Source organism: Hyperolius riggenbachi, chromosome 3 (assembly GCF_040937935.1).
Source record: "Hyperolius riggenbachi isolate aHypRig1 chromosome 3, aHypRig1.pri, whole genome shotgun sequence".
NCBI classification, from domain to species: Eukaryota; Metazoa; Chordata; class Amphibia; order Anura; family Hyperoliidae; genus Hyperolius; species Hyperolius riggenbachi.
The window spans coordinates 318,686,217-318,711,294 of record NC_090648.1 but is presented as its reverse complement, the minus strand read 5'-3'; the positions used below and the strand labels follow the sequence as shown (position 1 = coordinate 318,711,294).

The 25,078-nt window shown below is 41.7% G+C and overlaps 1 protein-coding gene across 1 annotated transcript in view; it reads right to left on the bottom strand.

The window, feature by feature from the left end:
* Positions 1–6,984: 6,984 nt before the first annotated feature.
* The window catches only part of NTN4 (netrin 4), a 166,299-nt gene continuing 148,205 nt past the window's right edge, over positions 6,985–25,078 (bottom strand). The window contains exons 8-10 of the mRNA XM_068276785.1: positions 20,045–20,113; positions 10,359–10,529; positions 6,985–7,875 (exon numbers count right to left, since the gene is read on the bottom strand). Coding sequence (XP_068132886.1) covers positions 7,739–7,875; positions 10,359–10,529; positions 20,045–20,113 — 377 coding nt within the window. The 3' untranslated portion in view covers positions 6,985–7,738. The remainder of the gene's footprint in view (positions 7,876–10,358; positions 10,530–20,044; positions 20,114–25,078) is intronic.

The window sequence follows — 25,078 nt, the reverse complement described above, 5'->3', positions numbered from 1 at the left end:
ATGAGAGGCCAGAGGAGCAGCCCCCCTTTGTGTAAGTAATGATGCTCACCCCCCTCCCAGTGGCACACTATTACGAACCTTAATTTATGGTGCTCAGTTAGCTTTAAGCTCCAGCTGCACTGAGTATTTCAGGGAGATGAAAAATATAGGGAGCCAACCTGAAGTTATCAAACACTATCCCTTTTGCCTCCTGTCTATATGCACACAGGGAAGAAGAAGTAACCATGCCAATGATAAGCAGCAGACCAAGTAAGGCTGCCTCCATAACAGCAGCCCTGGCCTGGCAAAATATAGACAGCCACAGCCACACCACACTGGATATCATGTTGCTCTATGGAGCAGAAAACTTCAGTGATTGGTACTGAGAAGGCGCTGATGAGCCTTTACCGTCATAGGGGAGGCAGATATTCCTTGCTAATCCTTTGTCACAGGTTTCCTTTAACTGCAGCTCTAGACATCTGGTACAGAAAGGCTTAAAGGAAACATTAATAGGAGAATTATTTCGTGTTTCATCAGTTATACATAAAAATATTATTATCATTTTCAACAGCATAGATGTCTTCATTAATGGAACATTTTATATATATATATATATATATATATAATATTTAAGCTGTAATCCTCTGTGACCCAACCATGGGTATTTTATTATTGTCATGTTGGAAACATTTGCTTTGATGTGCGTTGTGATTAAAGACATGAATATAAACACACTGGTTAAAAATGCAACCCTGATAAATGGAACTAAGACAGTTAATTTACCTAAAAGCATAGAAATCATCACCTGGGACATTTGACAGTTTTTATTAATGATCCTGGTTGAGCTCTTACGTCTTTTGTAGGCTGTGTAAGATAACCCCAGGTTTATGGGATGAACTTCTTGAACTATAATGAGATAAAATGTATTGAAATATGTATACAGTACATTGTTGTATGAACCAGTTACTTTTCGTTACATTTAAGACTTAATATATACCATGCGATGAGTAAATAATATCAACAGTAAAACGTTTCATTGTGTGTAATGGATAGTGTTATGCAATGTAATGCCCACAATGAAGTAAAATAAAGTATTTCTTTACTGTGGTAATATGTTGTAGATTACACTGCTGTCACACACATCATGTTAATATGTTGTTCATTATGTGAAATTAAACTCATTCTTGATGTCATCTCTTCAGTATTTGTTATGAACCTCCATTTATCACCATTTAACTGTTGGGTTAACTGTTCTATCTATTTTGGGTTCCAAGAATAACAGCCTGTGCACATAAATAGCCCCACTTGATTGTACATATTCACCTGATCCTGTATTCCAGGTCCCCTCCAGCAGTTTCTCTCTCATTTCCATTCCCCTCCTGGAAGATAAGATGCCTGTGTATAATGCATTATACACACGCAGCCATCTTCCAGGAAGGGAATGAAAATGAGAGAGAAACTGCTGGAGAGGACCTGGAATACAGGATCAGGAATGGCCCTGCTATTCTGAGATCTGAAATATCTGTTTTCTCACAGCAGATCCAAGAGAAAGGGGCAAGAGGTGATAGATTAGAGAGGAACCACAGACTTCATGTACAGATAGCAGATATTTGATTCACATCACCGATCTCCAAGCACGATGGGCCCCTTGGGCAGGCTTGACAAGATGAAATGAAAAGGGAAATTGCAGAGAACACAGAAGGATGGGGGGGGGGGGGGGGGGGGGGGGGATGAATGGTGTTATGCTAGATACACACCATACAATATTCTGGCAGATTGATTTCCAACATGTCCGATCTGAATTTCGATCGATTTTCTGATCGATTTCCATAGAAGAGAACAGAAATATATTGGAAATTCTATCAGAAAATCGATCAAAATTTAGATTGGACATGATGGAAAAAATCGATCTGGCAAGAATATCTGCCAGAAAATGATATGGTGTGTACCCAGCATAAATGTACTGTGTGAAGATGACATTATGTTTACTGTACATGTACAGATACACGTTAATGATTGAGCATTCACACAACTTTAAAATATATTAGCTAATAAAATGATTATTTTTAATGAGTTAATATACTTTGACTCCTTGGGCTTTTGAAATACAACCTTTGTTCTCTGAGTACTTTTCTGCAGTAGTACCCTCTTTCCCCAAAATGAAGACGGGGATGTATTAAAGTAAGCTCTAGCAGGAATTTCAAGCATGCTCACAATATAAGCCCTACCCTGAAAGTAAGCCCTAGCGGGAGGGCAGCGCGGCATGGAGCTAGGGGTAAGAGGAGGGTGCAGGGGACATTGGAGGACACCAGAAAAACATGGGGGACACAGGACAAAGGAGGACAGGGGAAAGAGGAGGACAGGGGTACAGTGGGGCACACCAGGAGGACACTAAAGGTACAAGGCGGACACAGAGGCACAAAGAGGTGGATCCAGCAAAGGAAGAGGTGGCAAAGTGGGGAAAGCAGGATGACATACAGCACATTACATTTGTTCATAGAAATACTGTATAAAACATCCCCTGAAAATAAGTCCTGGCACTTCTTTTAGTGCAAAAATTGATATAAGACACTGTCTTATTTTCGGGGAAACACAGGGATACTTTCTGTCTGTTCCTGGATGGTGTGCTGCAGGCTTTATTGCTGAACTCATATATTTAAAATGACTCATCTCAAACATTTTATACATGTCTACTGAGAACTCCCAAGTGATTATTATTGTATTGTATGGTAGGTTACACATTGCCCTTTGTGAATATCTGCATAAAAAAAACTTCATGATGTAGGGAGTTTGGCACATCCTGCTGGTTTAATTGGACCAGTTCCAAGCTGCATACCAGAATTATAACCACTATCTGAATATTTCAACTGGGTGTCAATGCTGCCTGTTATTGTAGTGTGTTCCAGCTCTGCAGCAGCTCAGGGGCATACACTGAAAAATAACACAGGTAAATCTGGGTGCAAGGAGAAGCCAAAAGACCCCTCACCCTGCTCTAACTATACTCCTGCCTATTGTCAAATGTATTCCCGTATTGACTACCTAATTATTCCTCTGCCCACGTAATTCTGGCTCCAGCTATTGCTGGCAGCCAAATTACCCAGCTTTTTCCCTAATTTGGGCTCTGGCTATTGCCAGCACCCGAATTAGTCAGTGAACACCATTATATCCATCATTCACATAATGGCCTATGGCGGCACCGAAACGCGGCTGTGGGGCTCGCCCTGATTAGCTGTTTTGGCTCAGGGATGCCCTTTCCCTGGCAAAGTAGTCATGCTTTTCCTCACTCATTTCCTCACAGTCCCATTTCCTTAAGCACCTTTCTAATACTTTCAATCTCCTACTCCAGCTCACCTCCTCCTCTCACCACATTTATCAGCTGAAGACTTTCCATTATACTTTATTACCAAGATTTATACAATACATAACAGCTTTAAAATGCAACAGTTTTCAAAGTCCAACCACCCCCTACATCTTCTGGACCCTGTCCCCTCTTATCTCATCCCCCAGCTTTTCTTTCCCTTCATTCCTGCTTTACCAACTCTTTTCAACCTCTCCATCTCCACAGGCCTTTTCCTTTTCTCATTTCAACATAACATAACACCGCGTATCAAAAAACCTTCTTTGTACTCTACAGCTCTATCTGCTGTTCCATCCAAACTGCTGGAATGGCACATCTATTCAGAACTGTCCGACTTGTTCTCTACAAACTGCTTGTTAGACCCGCTCCAAACTGGCTTCCGCTGTAGCCATCCCACTGAAACAGTCATTACTAAATGTACAAATTACCTCTTGGTTGCAAAATTTTAAGACCAATTTTCTGTACTTGTCGATAATTGTCTGGTACCCCAGACCCTCTCGTCACTAGCAACCAAGGGCTTAGGACATTCTTGTATTTGCTCTTACCTGTCGGGGTGTCCTTTCACTGTCTCCTACTCCAATACTAACTCTCCCCATGCCTTCTGTCGCTTCGTGTGCCACAAGGTTATGTTCTTGGACCTCTCCTCTTACCCATCTATAGTCATGGCATTGGACAATTAATAGTATCACATCTATGCTGATGACACTCAAATTGGCATTGATGTCACTTGCATGATTTTGTTTGCAGTTTTGCACAGTATACAGTAATTCACAATACGGTAATCCAGGTGTTTCCCCACTTACTGGGTTCAGTTTTTAACTACGGTAAGTGTGCAAATAATTACAATATTGAAAGGAGTGTAAGCTATTTTGTTTTTTAAATGGTTTCAATATATTTTTAAACATTTCCTGTTATTGTTTTTTGTAATTTGTAATACATTGTATTGCTTTATAGAAGCCCAGAAGAGAATATGTCTGCAGGATCTGAAGACCAAGCGGTTGAAGGTGAGTACTGCCACTGCCTGGCTCTGCCTGGGGGACATTCCGGGCACCCCAAAATAGATCTGTGGCACGTGCCACTGATCTTTGGATCTAGCAACACCCCTGAGGCTTTTGCTGCCACTAATCCTTTACAAAAGATTAGTCAAGTGATCTGAAGCAGCCGCGATGAAGAATCTATCAGCAGGCTCTGTGGGTGGGGATTCTCCTGCTTGGCTCAGCACTGTCAAATTGTTCACACTTCAAATGGGTCAGTCCGGACAAAGCTCTATGAATAGACTGCAGCCTTTAGCTTTGGCAATCCATGCAGCAAGCACCCAACTTATGTTCTTCTTTCACACTCTGTGCATTCTTCTTTTGTTTCTGTGTTTTTTATGTGATCCTTTAGAACAGACAGCCCCTGTAAGCTAATGGGGGAGAAGGTTCACATCTAATGCGTTTTTCTATCTGTATAAAAAAATGAAGTGTTGCTTACTTATTTCTGCATGTCCATCCAAATGTTTATACTTGTGCATCTTATGCAGCAAACCAATGTGTACGCAAACTCGGTTTATAGCATGAAAGAGGCTTAAGTGAGGCCCATCAAGCAACAACAGATACACAGGAAATTATAATACATAGATACAAATAAGTCGTACCTTGGATCACTACACTGATGGTAACAAGTGCCCATTGTCAATTAACTTTTCTCCTTTGTTTTCTCACAGGAGATATTTTCTAATATTATCAGTAAACTACCTCCTAAACCGCAGACAAGCAAAAAAACACCCAAAGTGTGATATTACTTTTTGACTTACTTTTCACTGTTGTTCCAAGTTAATTTGTCATTTATATTGAAAGCTCAGGAGAAAATGTAATTGAATACGGGCCTGGATCAGACTGGTTTCAGGCTCATATACACTTGCAAGAATGGCAATGATCATTTTTGGTAGTTTCGAACGGCATTTCCTCATACTGAAAGTACCTGGCTAATACCATTTTTAGTGTATCCTGCTGATCCTCTGCCTCTAATACTTTTAGCCATAGACCTTGAACGTGCATGCAGCAGATCAGGTGTTTCTGACATTATTGTCAGATCTGAGAAGGTTAAGCGCATGCTTGTTTCTGTGTTATTCAGACACTACTGCAGCCAAATAGATCAGCAGGGCTGCCAGGCAACTGGTATTGTTTAAAATGAAATAAATATGGCAGCCTCCATATTCTTCTCACTTCAGTTGTCCTTTAAATCCTGTAAATCACTGGAAATTTTATAGCAACACAGCCGGAATCTGATACACCTGTGCTTTTTCTACTAGGATGTCTTTTTCCATTTAGGTCCTGGACACTTGGCCTTTAAAACCAATGAAACCTTGCAGCAACACAGCCGGAATCTGATACACCTGTGCTTTTTTACTAGGATGTCCTTTTCCATTTAGGTCCTGGACACTTGGCCTTCAAAACCAATGATATATTTTTCTCCAAGGTGTGTTTATTTTATTTTTTTTTGTTTTTGTTTCAATGTTACCTGCTAGGAGTCGCTTCCCCCTCTTTTTGCATTAAGATATTTGATGGATTGCGCACTATCAATATTTTCTTTAGGGGATCCCCTACATCTTTCCATCTGGCCTAGACATGGCGGCACACCTGTGTGTTCTGGTCAATTTTAAATAGATTTACATATATATGTGTTTGTATTTTGGTCATTAATAAAATTTGTACTTTTATATATAATTTATTTCCTCCTGCTTCCTTAGTCTTACATTGGTCATATTGAGAAGTCTCAGACTTGTGGAGGATTATCTGTGATAGGAATTTTTAGGACTCATTTGTCTAAATAAAGTCCTTTAAATCTAAATACATTCTTAGTGAGAACATCCTTAAAGGGGTTCCGTGGGGGTTTGCTACAGATAAAAACCTCCACTTACCTAGGGCTTCTCTCAGCCCCCTGTAGCAGTAATGCCCCACGACATCCTCCTCCGATCTGCCGTTCTCTGCCGCTGACACTGGGCATTATTCGTCTGGCATTGCCGAATAATGTGCACTGCCGTTCGCGTCATCAGAAGCTTACTGCGCAGGTGCAGTTCGAAGTTTTCTTGTACCTCGCCTGCGCAGTAAGCTTCTGATGACGTGGGTGGGAGGGAGCACGGCCGCGCAGTTGGACGGCCTGCCACGCTAGACCGGAGGAGGAGGACGGCGTGGGACATTACTGCTACACTGGGCTGATAGAAGCCCCAGGTAAGTGGCGGTTTTTATCCTTACCAAACCCCCACAGAAACCCTTTAAAGGACAGATGCAAGAAATTTTAAAATTCAAAAAAATAAAATCTACTTATCCAGGGCTTCCACCAGCCCCTGGCAGCCCCATGTGCACTCCAGACCACGCCTCGCTTAAGCACAGTAGATGCCCGTCGGCATCTGCAATGGATGGAACCCCGGGCCACTGACTGGATGCAGAGCTGCGGCGAGGGCACAGGATGGCTGCCAGGGGCTGGAGGAAGCAGATATATTATTTACATTTGCTTGGACCTTCTCTTTAACAATGGCTTCAGCACAGGAATCCTACCTAACCACAAAACATCATATATCATATTATTGACATCCAGCTCTAGCTAATTTACATGGAAGTTTAGAGGTTCACAGGAGCAGCAATAACACAACGAGCAACAGAATGCAACATTTAAAATTTATGTATTGAAGTGTATGTCATGTATCATGGCTTTCCAACATAAATAAATCACTTGAAGACAACACATAATATAAAAAAAAGTCAAATACAGTCACTTTAAGGTGTCTATTGTGTGCATTCTGTTCTATAGCTTTCTAAACACCATTGTCTTGTTTACAAACAAAAAGCAAAAGGAAACCTTCGCAATAGGCATGGACAGTTAAGTAAAGTGCTTTGCAGAACTTTCTATTTACAATTTAAGGAGGCTCCTTGCAGTGTGATCTTGCTCCGGAATCTTAGCTCCACCTCCTGTCTGCTGTTGGATTCTCCATTTGCCGTAATGAAGGATTCAGCTGGAGGTACTTGACCACATTACATTTTAAGGATGCTGTCTGGAGTGCTTCCTGAACATAACAAAAGTCTGTTTTTCCTTTTGTACCTTCAATAGTATAAACTGGTAGTAGAGGCTGTGTAAGTGCCATATGTCAGGTATCACTGTTCTATATGAACACATTCCACTGTAACCTTGTTCCCATATGAAACCATCCCTTACACACGTGGCAGAGAGGAGATTCAGCCTGCAGAAGTTCAATCTGGCAGTAAAGCAGGTGCATGTGTCTTGTAATGATCATCATCACTATCACCTGGTTGCTTTATGTGCCTTTGCATACACCTTCCTGTACACTGTCAAATTTAAACTTTAACTTCCAGATGGCTCCTTAATTTTCCCTCTTCTCAGTGCTTTTGTTTTTCTCTCCTTTCATACGCAGTCCCTTTTTAAGATCTCCATTACTTTCTTGCCCAGGGCAGGTTTCCAGGGATGGACAAAACTTTTCATGTTCACAATGAGCCGGCCAGTGCGTACATCTTCATACCCTGCGACCAGGTATTCCAGACCTGGAAAGAACAGCAAGTGTTAGTGTTGTGTGCTGCATTTCTTAAATATAATTACATAGCTCCCAACTGTCCCTTTTTCGGAGGGACAGTCCCTCTTTGGGAGCTCTGTCCCTCTGTCACCCTCATTTGTCCCTCTTTCAGGACTTTGTCCCTCATTCTATGTAAATATATATATTTATATACTAAAAATGTGTTTGATTGACTCTAAACTTTATTCCCAACCTTTAAATTGATATAATACTAATTTTAAAATGTTACTATGAAGTAAAATGAAATATGATAGAAAGGACCAATGTGGATTGAATTATAAAACAACATATTTTTCTTATGAAATCGTTATGGTATGTGTGACTAAAGGCGTGGTGAGGGCGTGGACAGGGGTATGGCAGGGGCATGGCTTAAGTGTCCCTTTTTCTCATCTCAAAAAGTTGGGAGGTATGTTTAGCCTTTTCAGAAGTTCATAAATTACTTACTAAAGCAATGTGATGTGTTCAAATACAGAACAGATTTGTGGTGTGCGAAGACAAAACAAAAACCCTCCCTTCCAAGAATGGCCACTTTGAAGCACTGCCTCCTCAAATCAGAAGGTAATTACATCACCACTTCCAACACATATCCAAAAAATTAAGTGGTTAAACAGTAAAGGTGCTCATACATCAGTGGATTTTACAGGCCAATCAACCTGAGTCTAGCTCCTCCCCCCCCACCACCACTGCTGTGTGAGAGCTGCATGACCATGGCAGCAGGAGTGCATGAAAGGAGCGAGAGACAACCTGTCTTCATTGTACCCACCATGCTGCACATACTGCAACCAGCGCACACACAAAAATGTGCAGTCAGCCTCTGTGGAGTGTGCTTCCACAGAAGGCTGCAGTGTATGAGGGGATATCTGCCTGCCCACTATAAGGACTATTCCTCCCACTGGCTGGCATAGAGTACACTATGGCAGACAGCCCTAGTAAATCACCCTGAGTACATGACAGCACCAATCTTACCAATCTGAATGGCTTTGTGCATTGGAGTCATATTCAACCTTTGTTACTTTTAAACGCACTCTAAAAACTCATTTGTTCCGACAAGCATATGCGCTACCTTAGGTCACTTCCCTTTGTCCTAAGACCAAATTGCACTCCTACTAGGTATCCTAAAACATACTGCCTTTATATAATTTATCGTATACTACCCCTCCTCTTGTTTCCCCCCATTTCCTTTAGAGTGTAAGCTCGCAAGGGCAGGGCTCTCTCCCCCTTTTGTGTCTTGGAAATCATTATACATTTTATTCATCATGTTACTTTTATCACTGTCATTACCACTTCTATATTTTGTATTCTGTATGCTGTATCATTTTTTGTATTTTGTCACTAATTATGTATCTTGTATATTAGTGTACACCATTGTCTGTATTATGTACCCCATGCTTGTTTCTTACTTTGTACAGCGCCACGGAATATGTTGGTGCTTTATAAATCAATAATAATAATATAGAGCAGATGCAGCAGAGCAGCTGAGAGCTTCAGGAAGTGAAAAAGACCATCACATATCCAGCATCAGGCAATTCCTGCCCGTGCCACATACCCTGGACTATACTGTATATTCTTTGGGAATGCACGTCTGTATTGTGAGTGTGAATATTAAGTGCATGCATTCATGGTAGCTTAAAGTGACCCTATATACATTTAGATCAATAGTTTTTTTGGTTATACATTATTTGGGAAAGGCCCTTCTTAACACAGTCAATCCCAGCAGGAGGAGGCGTCACAGGTGGGAATGCCAATGACAGACAGCTTTGCACTGCACTGAGAGGTACAGAGCTGGTGGTACTATGATTAAAATTGAATCAGATTTATGCTAAAAAAAGCAGGGCTGTGGAGTCGGATTTGAAGTCGAGGAGTCGGAGCAATTTTAGGTACCTGGAGTCGGAGTCAGTGGTTTCATAAACAGAGAAATCAGAGTCGGTAGTTGGATGATTTTTGTACCAAATCCACAGCCCAGGTAAATATTAGACTTCGGAGTCGGAGTCGAGGAGTCGGAGCTATTTTGGGTACCTGGAGTCGGAGTTGGTGGTTTCATAAACTGAGGAGTCGGAGTCGGATGATTTTTGTACCAACTCCACAGCCCAGTAAAATAGTTACTAAGAGAAGATATTGCACATTGAAAACCCTTGGCTTAGTGCTGCTGTGATTGGCTAAGCAGCAGGTGAGCTTTTACAGAATGATGAGCTCTTCTGTGAGCTGCTGACTTGCGTCGCCCATCTAGAAAACTGTGGGAAGGACTTTGTTGAAAATATATACATTTTAAATCAATTAAGTCATTAATGGAAAGCTAGAAGGATGGACTTTTCATGTTTTATGAAAGGTAGGATCACATCAGTGCTACTGTGCAGAACTAGTAGTCAGGAAATAAGATAAAAGCATGCATGTTTCTGTAGGCAACAACTACCCTACTGTCCATATTAGATTGAATGATATACTTCATTAACAAACCTGGGTTTAGGATGGGGCAGGTGCAGCCACGATTTGTCCAGGATTCCGGATACAGAGTCCTCTTTCCTTTCAGGATCTTCAGCTTTGTCATTTTCAAAACCTTTTTAATTTTCACATTCACTTCAGCATGAGAACCTCTGTCATGGGCTGAAAGAATCTTAGTTTTCAACACTGCAACAGAATGAATAAGAAATGAAGGAACAAATATATGACAAGTTACAACAATATTTTTGGTTCTTTTTTTCTAACTTGCTTTTTAATCCTGTCAAAACTAAGATCCATATAATGGTAAAATATATCCAGGTCCGACACACAGGAAATTGATCTAAAGCTACATATTTGAGCGTGGTAGTAGTATGTGACCCTCTTATTTTCTCATCAAATGAATGTATTATCATTGAGGCAGTGGTGTAGCAATAGGTGATGCAGAGGTTGGGACCACAGCAGGGCCCCTGTACCAGAGGTCCCATAACACACTTCTTTGACACTGTGGCTGTCTTTGACAGGTTTAATGCTCTATATCACTTGTCATGTACACAGACAGGGGATCCAATGTAAAACACACATTTGGACCCATAGCGCCTTAACTACGCTACTTCAGTCAGGTGCTTCAATCATTGAGATGATAATCAGTTATGAGTACAGAAGACCCTGTCTTATTTCATGAACATAAATCTAGGTCTTCAGTCACCACTATCCAAAATTGATCTTCAAAACTCTAGTTTGTGAAACTGTATAAAGGGTAAAACTGAGAAATCCAAGGTCTTTGTTAACAAAGACTATTTGTAAAGAGCTGGGCCTCTGCGAGTCAGTCGGATGCTGTAAATATGAAGGCACTTATAGGTTATCCTTCCAAGAGCAGTAAACCAATAAGCAAACCAACCAATATCACACCAAAAGCAAGGTGTGTAATTGATGGATCTCAAAGAACCCCAGACTAACTTCTAAAGAATGAAAACTTATCCTTGCATTGGTGTATGTCAGCGTTCACAAATCCACCATCAGTAGAACACTGAACAACAATGGAGTGCATAGCAGAGTTAAAAGGAGAAAGCCATGACTATCCAAAAGCAATATTACTGCCAGTCTAGTCATGGACAAAGGAAAAAAAAAAAAAAGCTGCCGAGAGACTTCTGTACAAAAGATAAGATAAAAATAGAAACCTTGGTAGGCTTTCTTGATGTCTCTAACAGTACAAAGTTGGAGAAAATATCTCCAAATGTTAGGAAAATCCCAACTTCAACACACGTCACCAGGAAAGACACACCACTGGGAGATTTATTTCCAAACTCTTGTTTCGGCGGCAATGATAACGTCAAGTATGTAGGTAGACGGAACACCGCTCTACCCCACCAGTGGATAGTTGTGCTGGACCAGGTTAGCAAGACCTCAGAGACACTCCAACAAAAGGAAGGTCCGCACCAACTCACCACGAATCCTCTTTATTGTTAGGACATATCCTGTATTAAAACATCGAATCTCAAGCTGACATGTTTCGGACCTACTGGTCCTTAATCATAGCTGAGTTCACATGGAAAACCTTTGACATATTAATACACACCCGGCCCATAGCTCCACCTCCTGCCCACCTCCATGAGGGCGGTCTCACCCTGGAGGGCAGAGCCAGGGCACAGGTCAGTTCTAAAAGGTGCATGAAATTTTAAAACAATGCAACAAAATGTGTTATTGTACACAATAAAAAACAGAGTGATAAAAAATGTCAAAATTGTTCTCATAAATGAGATAAAAAAAGAGTAAAGCAGTGATACAAACAAACAATGGATAAAAGGGACACACACCATCTTGAGCCAATAGAGGCATAAAGGGGGTCACTGTGTTGTGAGACTCACATCCCACCTAGCATTCAGGCCTCGAGGGGCTCTGGTGTCCAATTTAAATATCCACATAGCTTCTCTCCTAAGTAAACACCTGTAAAGATCCCCACCCCGTTTGGATGGAAACACTCTCTCTATGCCCTGGAATTGAAAACCAGTCATATTCCCACCATGTTAATTACACCAGAGAGAAAATGTGTGCATCAACCAAGTGAACCTGACAAATCTGGCTTTGCAAATTTGGCCTATTGGCTGATCACGAGACATTGCTCATGCAAATATGCATTTGCTTTCGCATGCCAAAAAATGCAGGGTCAAAAACCAACACTGCAAAGCAATCGCCCTGCGGGAATTAGTTCATGCTACATTAGCACTATCCAGGGGCGCCACGAGGAGGCTTCCCAATGCCCCCATACAACCGGGGGGCCGCGGGGGTCCCAGGCTCTCTCACTGCCTGGAACCCACACAGCGGCACCCTGGAGGGGGAGGCTGGGGGTGCAGGCGATCTCCCCAGCATGGCCCCCCGGTTGTATGGGGGCAAATTTGCAAAGCCAGATTTGTCAGGTTCACTTGGTTGATGCACACATTTCCTCTCTGGTGTAATTAGCATTGCATTTTCTTTCCTTTGGAGGCAAGTGGTGAATGGCTTGTTTTAGGAGGTGAGAGCCCTTTGCGCCTGCCCTCCCCTTATGGGTCGCGCCCAGGTCATGCGCACGTAGCAGACCGCAATGGACGTTAAGGTAAGTGCCTGTTTTTAATTTTGGGAGGTGTGTGCGGGCGGCTCTTCCCACGCTGGGGAGATCGCCTGCACCCCCCAGCCTCCCCCTCCGAACTAATTCCCGCAGGGGATTGCTTTGCGGTTTTGGTTTTTGACCCTGCATATTTAGGCATGCGAAAGCAAATGCATATTTGCATGAGCAATGTCTTGTGATTAGCAAATAGGCCAAATTTGCAAAGCCAGATTTGTCAGGTTCACTTGGTTGATGCACACATTTCCTCTCTGGTGTAATTAATATTCCCACCATGTACCTCCCTGAAATGTTTGGCAACTTTAGAAACATTAGTGGTAAGCCACCCTTGCCCCAGGTAGTGCTCCGCTACCCTTTGCCTTAGCGGCCTAGTAGTACATCCAACATACTGAATGGAACATACACTACACGTGATTAAATAAATCACGTCCTTGGTTCCGCAATTAATACATTGTTTCATTGGAAAACTACGGCCGCTAACGGCAGAGACAATGGATCTTGTTTTTATATGCCCATGGCAGTATCGACATGTGGGGACACTACATTTAAAAGAACCTGTCAGGGAAAGCCACGTGCTTGGGTGTTGCGTTGATTCAAACATACTTGGGGACAGGAGTCTGGCAAGAGTGGGTGCCCGTCGGCTAGCCATTCTAACACCTTCAATGATAATCGGACATAGGCCTGCATCTGCTTTAAGTATAGGTAAGTACTTAGTAACAATACCTATGACCTCTTTGTACTCTGACGAAAAGGTAGTCACAAATGTGGGTTTCGGACTAGTGCCCCCCCTGGTTGAGGTGGCATGTACCAGATCTGATCTGGGTCGAGAGGATGCTCTCGACCTACCCATCTTTATGGCCCACTTAGGATAGCCTCTGTCACAAAGTCGTGCCTCCACAATGTCAAGTTCCTTAGCCAAATCCCCTTCTTCTGAGCAGTAGCGTTTCGCCCTACTGAATTCTCCAACTGGAATGACTTTTATCAAAATTTCATTCCACTCCAACAAGAACTGATCTGAGTACATTGTGGTGGGGATTTTCTTTATGCGCAGACCCTGGGCAATAATTAGCTCTGCCACATATTGTTTCAAACTTGTTAAATCCCACCATACTTTGGTTTCTTTGGACAAAAGATCCTCTAACTGAAGAAAAGCAGTTCTTAACTTTGGATTTTTTTCAGAGGAATTGGTGTTTCTAGAAAAAACTGTGGCGAATTTCTTATTACGATCACTATCATATGCCAGATCGCCAAGCGAGATAATATGAGACTCCCGTCTCCCCAGGGGTGCAGTCACTGGTGCTGCTCCTGCTGTGCTTTGATCCTGCACGTTATTTTGGCAAACAATGTGAGCACCAGAGGAGAGAGTCTGTGTCCCCATCATAAATGGCCCCCTCTGATCAACATGGGCCATATTATATACAGGCCCTACTGTCTCTACCGATGCAACAATGTCCCCCAGCATGGAATGAGACACATCTGATAAAGACCCAGTAACATCAAGGAGGTCCCTTACCAGTTCTTTGCAGTGTGCCATAACGGATGCAGATGAAGGGCAAGCCACCTTTGCTGTTTCATTGCTTTCCGCAGCGTTCAGGGATGCTGCCGATACATTCCACTCCCTCACGGAAACAACCACAACAACGCTGGTTTGGCTGGCCGCTGGGTCAGACGTGGATGGAGCTGGCCTCATGGAGGATGTTGTGTGGTACGGGAGGTACATTGATGATTTGCTATTGGTGTGGAAGGGGAGCCCCTGCAATGTCCAGTTTTTGGTGGAGCATTTTTACGCTAATGAATTGAACCTCCAGTTCATATTTGAATATGATAAGGTTTCCATCAACTACTTGGACCTTGTGTTAAGGGGAAACCCCAACAACGGAAGAGTTAGCACAATCACTTATAGAAAAGTGTGCAGTGGAAACTCCACATTGAGAGCTAACAGTTGCCATCCAACCCACACCATAAAAGGCATCCCAGTTGGAGAATTCAGTAGGGGGAAACGCAACTGCTCAGAAGAAGGGGATTTGGCTAAGGAACTTGACATTGTGGAGGCACGACTTTGTGACAGAGGCTATCCTAAGTGGGCCATAAAGAGGGGTAGGTCGAGAGCATCCTCTCGACCCAGATCAGATCTGGTACATGCCACCTCAACCAGGGGGGCCACTAGTCCGAAACCCACATTTGTGACTACCTTTTCGTCAGAGTACAAAGAGGTCATAGGTATTGTTACTAAGTACTTACCTATACTTAAAGCAGATGCAGGCCTATGTCCGATTATCAATGAAGGTGTTAGAATGGCTAGCCGACAGGCACCCACTCTTGCCAGACTCCTGTCCCCAAGTATGTTTGAATCAACGCAACACCCAAGCACGTGGCTTTCCCTGACAGGTTCTTTTAAATGTAGTGTCCCCACATGTCGATACTGCCATGTGCATATAAAAATAAGATCCATTGTCTCTGCCGTTAGCGGCCGTAGTTTTCCAATAAAACAATTTATTAATTGCGGAACCAAGGACGTGATTTATTTAATCACGTGTAGTGTATGTTCCATTCAGTATGTTGGATGTACTACTAGGCCACTAAGGCAAAGGGTAGCGGAGCACTACCTGGGGCAAGGGTGGCTTACCACTAATGTTTCTAATGTTGCCAAACATTTCAGGGAGGTACATGGTGGGAATATGACTGGTTTTCAATTCCAGGGCATAGAGAGATTGTTTCCATCCAAACGGGGTGGGGACCTTTACAGGTGTTTACTTAGGAGAGAAGCTATGTGGATATTTAAATTGGACACCAGAGCCCCTCGAGGCCTGAATGCTAGGTGGGATGTGAGTCTCACAACACAGTGACACCTTTTATGCCTCTATTGGTTCAAGATGGTGTGTGTCCCTTTTATCCATTGTCTGTTTGTATCACTGCTTTACTCTTTTTTGATCTCATTTATGAGAACAATTTTGACATTTTTTATCACCCTGTTTTTTATTGTGTACAATAACACATTTTGTTGCATTGTTTTAAAATTTCATGCACCTTTTAGAACTGACCTGTGCCCTGGCTCTGCCCTCCAGGGTGAGACCGCCCTCATGGAGGTGGGCAGAAGGTAGAGCTAAGGGCCGGGTGTGTATTAATATGTCAAAGGTTTTCCATGTGAACTCAGCTATGATTAAGGACCAGTAGGTCCGAAACATGTCAGCTTGAGATTCGATGTTTTAATACAGGATATGTCCTAACAATAAAGAGGATTCGTGGTGAATTGGTGCGTACCTTCCTTTTGTTGGATAACGTCAAGTGTGACAGAAATCTCCCCAGTAAGGACAGGACGCAGACAACATGAAAAACAGAGCTTCTCCACTCTATCTGAAACTAAAATCAGATATGCCTAGACTTTCACTTTAACAGAAAAAGGCAAAGAATCCTGGAGCATAGTTTAGGCAGAAGTACATTCCATGTGTGAGTATTGTGAGGTGATAAATTGTGTCTGTAGAGAAGCACATATGACTCCTCCATACACAGACTGATGAAAGGTTGAAGGTCCTGTGTACTACAGTAAGATTTATACATTTGTTTTTAGCTTCCACTCCTTATCTTTAAGGAAGATTAAATATCATTACTATCACACTCAGGAAGCCAGAGTAACACGTAATCATAATTTTTCACCGACAAAGGACCCCTTGAACTTTCCTTTGCAGGTCGCTTTGTCTTTGTCGGGTGCAACTTATCTCCTGGTCTACTCCCAGAAAGGAAACAGGTGCGGACAGCTTTAACAAATGTAAAGGGAAGTTTATGCACACAACGTCCGAATGCATAGCATAAATACATATTTATTAACTAACTGAAATGCTGCACCAGAGACTCAGAGACTGAACTAATATTAATAATCTTCAACCTCGGCACAGAAAATTCTTGCTCAAGGCTCAAGTAATGTACTGCATTTGCAGGGGGAAAAAAAGACTTTCCTCATCCTTTACAGCTCAAATAATACTTTCACACATAATATATATAAATAGAATATATACAATAGGTCTCTCAAATGAAAACTAAAATAGACCTTGATGAGAACATTGCACATATATAAGATAACAATTATCTAGATCAGACAACAATTTAATGGGCATATCCAAACATTCATCATAGGGGAGACAGGTGTTTAAAGTGGACCTGAACTCTTGAACAGGACACATGGAAAACAGAAAGAAATGAACGGCCAGGATTATTTTTCTGGTTGCTTGAGAATCCTGGTTCTAGATAACAGAGGTTTTACTGTAGTTCTATTTGACACATTGGACTTTAAAAAATGATTATAGTAGCAATATATACAACAACAAAAAATGTATTATTATTACTTGCAACCGAGAAACAAATGGCAGTTTCATCAAATACCATTAAGAGAATGTTTCACCTGGGTTAATTAAGGTGTTATATTTGTAACAAAATCAAGCCTGTTTCTTTGCCTTAGGAGCTTATTGGGTGGCAGATATTGGTTTGGCAGATGAAAACAAACTGGTGGTTTATTATAATGATGCACAGTGAGAGAGCTCATGTATCACAGCCTGTGGCAATGTGTTACTGTACTCCTGACTGATCCAGACAAACACCTATCCTGTTTCTCATGTAGCTAAGATTCAGCAGTATGAAATGCAGGCAAACCCTCTGATGAGGATCCTTTCTGACACTTCAAGGCAATCTTCATAGCAAGGCAAAATACCACATGACAATAACTCGGTGCATAAGAAAAAGAGAGGATATTGTATAACCACCTGGTCCATGGCAGTCTCTACACTGGCAGGTCCCCCATACCATTGACAGTCACTGTCTTCTGTGTAGTGATGATTATACCGCAGCTTCGAGTCACTGCTCTACTCTGCATTATAGTGATTGGAGCAGGGCTGTGGAGTTGGTACGAAAATCATCCGACTCCAACTCTGACTTAGTTTATGAAAACATCGACTCCGACTCCAGGTACCGAAAATTGCTCCGACTCATCAACTCTGACTCCTTAGTCTAATACTTACCAGGGCTGTGGAGCTGCTACAAAAAAAAATCATTTGACTTCGACTCCTCAGTTTATTGAAACCACTGACTCCAGAAACCCAAAATTTCTTTGACTCTTTGACTCCGACTCCACAGCCCTGGAATGGAGTACATTGTCTGCACAAAAATCTATACACGAGAAGCAATCGGTGACATGTGGCAGGGACAATGAAGAATCTGCCATGGTTCACACTGCCAGGTTAGGGTTAAAAATAGACTATTGCCCCGATTTCTGGTTTATCCGTTGTGTCCGAATTACTATTTGATTAAAAAAAAACCTTTAGTTTTCTTGTGAGTGAAATTGAACTCTTGCTAAAACATTTGCTATAAACATAACATATCAGTGCTGTACATACTGTACATCAATGCTGCAAAAATGTTTTTGTTTAGCTTACATATTGGGTCTCAAATATCTTTTCTCTCGGGAAGCTACTGTACAAACTGATATACATATCGTTCTACACCACTTCTATGTCAGTTACAGTGGAAAAAAATCTCCTAAAACATCTATAAACCAGAAATGTCAGCATAATTTGCTATGTGGTTTCAGTAGTACTAGTCACAGTTAGCTTGTGGTTTCCCTTAGAGGGAAATTCCAATTTTGTTGAGTAGAACCGAGTGCTTTCAGTCTTTGCAATATGTGAACTAATATTATTTCAGATTTTTATTATATTTTTAAGGTGCATATAAACGCATGCATTCCACAGGTTTTTTTTTTTTTTTACAGAAAATGGCTAATAGGAGTGTCAACGTTTGCTGCCAGCCACTGAATTTGTCCAATTGTTGAAAAAGAGTAATAGTTAGGATCAGCACACCACAAGTCATATCATGAGTATCAGAGTGTCATTTATTTTATCTGCAGGTCAACCCAACAATTGTTTTGGGGCATCACAGGGCCCCCTTCTGCATACCTTGAGAAAGGGGACCATGCAAATCCCCGAAACAACTGTCAGGTTTGAATGCAGATTTTAGAATAAATGACACTCTGATACTTGTGATATCGCTTGTTGCATTTCGATCCTAACTACATTTGCTACTGACCAAAGGGGTAAAAGAATTGATGATGATATGCCACCTTCCAAATGACTACAACTCCTGATGTAAGGTAAAGTGTTTCTGGACAACAGTGGCAACAGTACTCGGAACAGTGTACAGAGTACTGCTGCCAGTGTTTCAATGAAGGGTTATTCCAATTTAATGAACAACGGAAATATTTAGACACCAAAGACTAAAATAGTTTCTCATAATATTAAATTGATAATAGTCTGATGCAATACCCATCTATATTTGTGTTAATTTTAGGAAAAAGGAATTCGCTTCAAAGGGGACTTGAGGCTTGACATGCCACCTGCCACCTATTTTATGGAATTTGAAAGAGCTGCATTAAAGGAAATATTCACGTGTTGACAACAGCCTTGTATCTAGGAATTTTATGGGTGATAAAAATTAACAATATTCTGTCTTTATATAATTAGCAATAAATTCCAATCCTTACATACTACATATGCTCTTTTCTCAGGGATCATCTATTTTTTCCAACATGTGGTGTTTGTACTCAGTGTGAGGCACTTTTCCAGTCAGACACCATCAGAAGTATTAGTAACAGTGGGCCTGATGCACCAATGTAAACCTAATGCCTTTTCTACCCTGTGTATCTGGATAACGTGTGGAAATGCGTAGTCACATAGCAATTGCTTATGCTGTGTAAATAATGCGTGTGTGCAGAGTGTGTGTTGCGTACTGCCCGTGTTGTGGTGCAAGCATTATGCATCAATAAGGGCCTGTTTCCACTACATGCAGATTGGATGCAGAATGGATGCATAAAAACTGACTCCAATGAATGCCTATGGAAAAATCTGCATCAGAAAAATCGCGTTTAGTGGACACAGGCCCATAGACATTCATTGGAGTCAGTTTTTCTGCATTAATTCTGCATCCAATCTGCGTGTAGTGGAAACAGGCCCTTATAGTGTGAACTTAGCCTAAACGTGTAACAAAGACTAATAAAATAAATTACTGTCCAGTATATACAAAACATTCCTACTGGGCCATATAAAAATAACCTGTTACTCACCGTAAGAGTATTTCATGCCACAGAATAATTTTGGGTTTACTAATGCTTGCGCTTTACAGTCACATTTCCCTGAAAAAAAAAAAAAAAAACAAGTTCATATAATATCAATTATATTGTTTAGAGTCATATAGTAGTTATTTAGCCAAGCTTAGCCCTCTTTAACAATTTATTTAACACTCTACCCCTGTGTTTACTACCCGCGCAATTCCGCCACTGATTGGACTGTGTGACTTTTCCCCCTCTCTGCTCCATTCATACATTTTACATATGTCTCCTTGAACACTTGTGAACTGACCATCTGTCTTGTAATCTGTAACCTGTCTCTGAACCATTTTTTTAATGTTGTATTGTTTCCCTTATTTATTGTTCAGCACTGTGTAATATGTTAGCAATTTACAAATAAACCTAATAGTATAATGATAATAAGCTATATGTATGAATGTTATGACAGAAATATGGAGGCTGCCAGTGGTTACCTCCTAGATGTTGCAGGTTTCGCTTGTCTTGGACAAATAGGCAAATCAGGTATTCTGACTAAGGATTGGTGGGCAAAAGCAAAATTCAGTTTTGCCAAAGGCGAAACTGAGCGTTAGTTGATGCGTGCCACAGCAGAGGGGGTTCACTCACCTTGGTCGCCACCTCTGGCGCCAGCACTCCACGACCCTCTACATCCTCCATCTACAGCCTCCTTCTTCCGCTCCAGATACTTCCTCCTTCCGGCTGTGAAGGAAGAGGATCAGGCTTCCTTTACCCAGCAAAGAAGTTCTAACAATAACACCTAGACTGCCTCTCCAAATTAACTTGCTATGAACTTGTAACGGTAGGGTGTAGCAACTCAGATGTCTGATTATATGGTGATCTGCAGAATCACCAATAATACAGACGCTATACCTGATTATGTGGTGATCTACAGAATCACCAATAATACTAGTATAGCTAAAAGGGTGCTAAGAGTGTAGTGCTTGGTGCAACCGTAACTTTATTAGTTTTGCAAGACCTTACCAGAGGGGCTGGTAAGGTACTATAATACACAGACAGTAACTTAGTAATATGGCGAGACCTCACCAGAGGGGCTGGTGAGGTACTTATCAGTACACAGACTATACTGCAACCTAGTGATCACCTGGGAACCAGGTGATACAAACAATACTGCAACTACTGATCACCTGAGGAGGTGATTAAGACTATACTGCAGTCTAGTGGACACTTGAGGAGCAGGTATTACAAACAATACTGCAAGTAAGGATCACCTGAGGAGCAGGTGATACGATACTAAGAATCCCTCACCAGAGGCTAAGCTCACTGGTGAAGACAGAGTGGTCAGACAGGCAAGGTTCGGCAACAGAGAGGTAAGTATCAGTACAGAATCGTGAGGCAAAGGGATAACGGGTAACAGGCAGAGGTTCAGCAACTAGTCAGATAGGCAGAAGTACAGGAACGTTAAACAGAAAGCAAGGTCAGAGATATAGCCAGAATCATACACAGGTAATCAATAACAATATAGCAATATCCTAGTCTAGGTGTGAAGTCCTTGGTTTCAACACCTGGGATCTAGTCTAAGGTCTGAGCGCTAACACGTAAGTATTCACGACAGCAGACGAAGACCGAATGACAAGTGAAGGCTTATGAGGAAGAGGGAGACTCTCAGCCACTCCCACCTCGGACCTCCGCCAATCTGAGCGGCGGGTCATCCGTGACGTCAGCCGACCGGCAGGTCAGCTGACGCGCCTTCTGCTGGCATAAAGGTCCTGTCTCCGCACGCGCCCGCGCGAGACAGACTTGACCTGTGAGTCAGAGAACCGACCGTTCCCGGCGTGCCAGACGCCGAGGGAACGGAGAATGCTTGCGAGCCAGGGAAGGAAGCGGCTGCAGACACCCCCTGCGTGTCGGCAGCCGCTGAGCTACTAGTTGTTACAGAACTCCAGACTTTCTGTCTGTTATTTAGGCTTTGCTGTATATAGCATCGAAGGAAGCCTAGGAAGGGTTACAGTTTTGTTTTCAATAACTAAGAAAAATATGAGTTGTTAGCTTTTTTTCTTTGTGCCAAAAACTGTGACCCTGAGGCAAGTAAATCTTTCTCCGCACAGGTGTTCAATGAGAAAACCAGATAAGATCCATAATCTGTCTGCCCCAGAAAACCATGCAAAGAAAACGAATCAAACGAGTCAGAAGGAATGCACAGTGGCGGGAAATGGTGCTTGGAAATTGCTTATAGACTGTGCAAATGTCTGCTCAGCCGTACCTCTATAGATACCTTAAGGCATGATCTGGTCCTCACATAACCTGCAGAATAAACACTTCATCTACATAATAATCATTATGCATATTAGTACCAGTAGAAACTGGTAATCAGTCATGAGTAACAATTTTTCAGACTAAATCCAAGTTTTGTTGCAAGTTGTATGCAGATTGTAACTGGACTTATTCAGCCTGCAACAATTGCATTTGATTGGTCTAAATTCAATCTGTATTAAAAAAAATGCAACACAATCTTCTAGAATTGATCTTTTCTAGGGATGGTTACTGAGATGCTAATAATTCTGAGTTGATGAAAAATGTATGCTAATTTAATGCAAATATACAGTATGTAGCTTTAAAATGGACCAAATGGAGCAGCATAAATTTTCATAAAATTAGCATGTTATGTGAATCTTTCCAGAGTTATCACCATCTCGTTGACCATCCCTGATCATCTCGAATGGTGATTTTGACAAGACATTCTTTGCAGATCATAACTAACTGACTGATCATAACATGCACGTTGGTGCATTGCAATGGTATGGACATGATCACATCTCTGTATTGTAGCAGAACATGTTATCCTAACGCTCTTTCTACACTGCATTTCTGGAGAATACGTGCAATAACAAGCATGTTACATAGCAATTCTTCCTGTAATGAAAATAACATGTGTTTTAATGTACAGCGCATGTGTAGTACTACGCTCTATACTATCCTCTCGCAGAGATAACTGTGTAAAATTTTGCAGGTTGGAGTTAAAAGCTTGAAATGGATCATTAGGGCAACTGGGAGACAGTGAAGAGCTTGGCAAAGAAGGGCAGCAGTTGAGTAGCAAGAAGGCATGTGAGTGAGTAAACAGAAGAGCTCAGTGTAACCTGGAAAGATGACAGCCTGTAAGATATGATATATATTATAAAAGTGCACATTGATGCACTAATTAAGCTCTGTAAGGTATTGGCTTGTCATGTTGCTGCCATGTCAGTCCTAGTCCGCAGTCATGGTCAGTGCTCCTGAATGACATATACAATTTGCTTGCATGCAGAGCTGGCATGGGGATGTGGAGACAAGTTACAGCCAGATGGAACTATTAATGTTTATACTTGTACATATGAAGAATTATTTTAATGTAACTAAGCTTGTAATGGTGCAGTAATGTTTTTAAACCATGTATCTATGTATAATTTACATGACCATAAATGCAACCATTTGTTTTGCTTATCTATGAAGGATCTAAATCATTCACCTTAGCTCTCTTCTTATCTCAATTAGGGCCTGACACACCGGGGAGAGTTTTGCAGGACGTTTTCGTTTTTAAAAAACGCAGACTTTAAAAAAACAACAGAAAATGACCCGCAAAACGTGTGTGTGTCAGAGCCCTTAGACAGCATCTATAGAATGATTGAAAACAAGACTTTTTGTTCGTCTTGTAGCCCTAAGCTTCCTAATGTGAAGGCACACAGATGGAGCAATAGCATGTGTCTAGGAATAAAAAGTAGCCAAGGCCCTCTAATGCAATAGTTTTACTTGTGGCAAGCAAAAACGTACAAAGTACTTAAAGAGGAACTTCAGTGAAAATAATGTAATGAACAAAAGTGCTTAATTTTTACAATAATTATGTATAAATGATTTAGTCAGTGTTTGCCCATTGTAAAATCTTTCCTCTCCCTGATTTACATTCTGACACTTATCATATGGTGACATTTTTACTGCTGGCAGGTGATGTCTGTGGAAGTAGGTGCTGCTTGCTTTTTTGGCAGTTGGAAACAGTTCTTATTTCCAACAATGCAACAAGGCTCCCACAGTGTGATGTCAGCATCATGGTCCTGACATTACACTGTGTGAGGGGTTTCAACACAATATCAGCCATACAGAGTCCCCTGATGATCTGTTTGAGAAAAGGAAAATATTTCTCATGGGAAAGGGGGTATCAGCTACTGATTGGGATGAAGTTCAATCCTTGGTCACGGTTTCTCATTAAGATGATGGTGCTCTATGGTAATTCTGACAAGCATTTTATTGTTTTATGTGATGTGTAATTGTAGTGGAAAGCCAACCACATTTTTAACTTTCATTTTTGTTAGGGCTGCGCGTGATTAAAATCTATTTACATAGTAGTGATTGAGAAGCTTTATTAACAACTTCCTGTCCAAATGACAGCATCACCCATACACAAAATGTCTCCAGAGAGGTACGCATACAGCATTAAAGCATCTGCAAGGATTTTGTTAGCTGTATTCCCCACTGAGACATCTCAATCTCATCCCTGCCTTTATGCAGAACAAGCCCACTTCCAAGTTGGGTATAATTACATACATTTTGCATGCAACCTGGAATCATTAGCATCCCAATTACCATTTCTGTCTGAATTATACACCTGAAACAAGCATGTAGTTCATTAGATCAGACTTTATTCTACTCATTCTGAGTCTGTCTGGCTTAAAGGATCAGAGGCACATGATCAGCAGGACAGTCATGCAACCAGCATTGTTCACCAACAAGCTGGGCTACGTTTACCATAAGGCACTATAGGATTGCAGCTACAGGCACCTGATGATGGAAAGCCAGCTCACTCCCCTCCCAGAGTGCCTCCTTCCATAGGCAGAGTCCCAAGTGAAGCATAAATGAGAGGTTACTCACCCGGCTCTCAGCATTCCACTAACAAGATCTCCCTTCAGTTGGGGGCACCTCTAGCTACTTAATACTGAGGGTACCTCTGGCTACACAATACTAATGGGAAGCTGTGGCTACTGAAAGGGCAGGGGAAGTAAGGGAGAAGTGACAGCTGGGACAGCC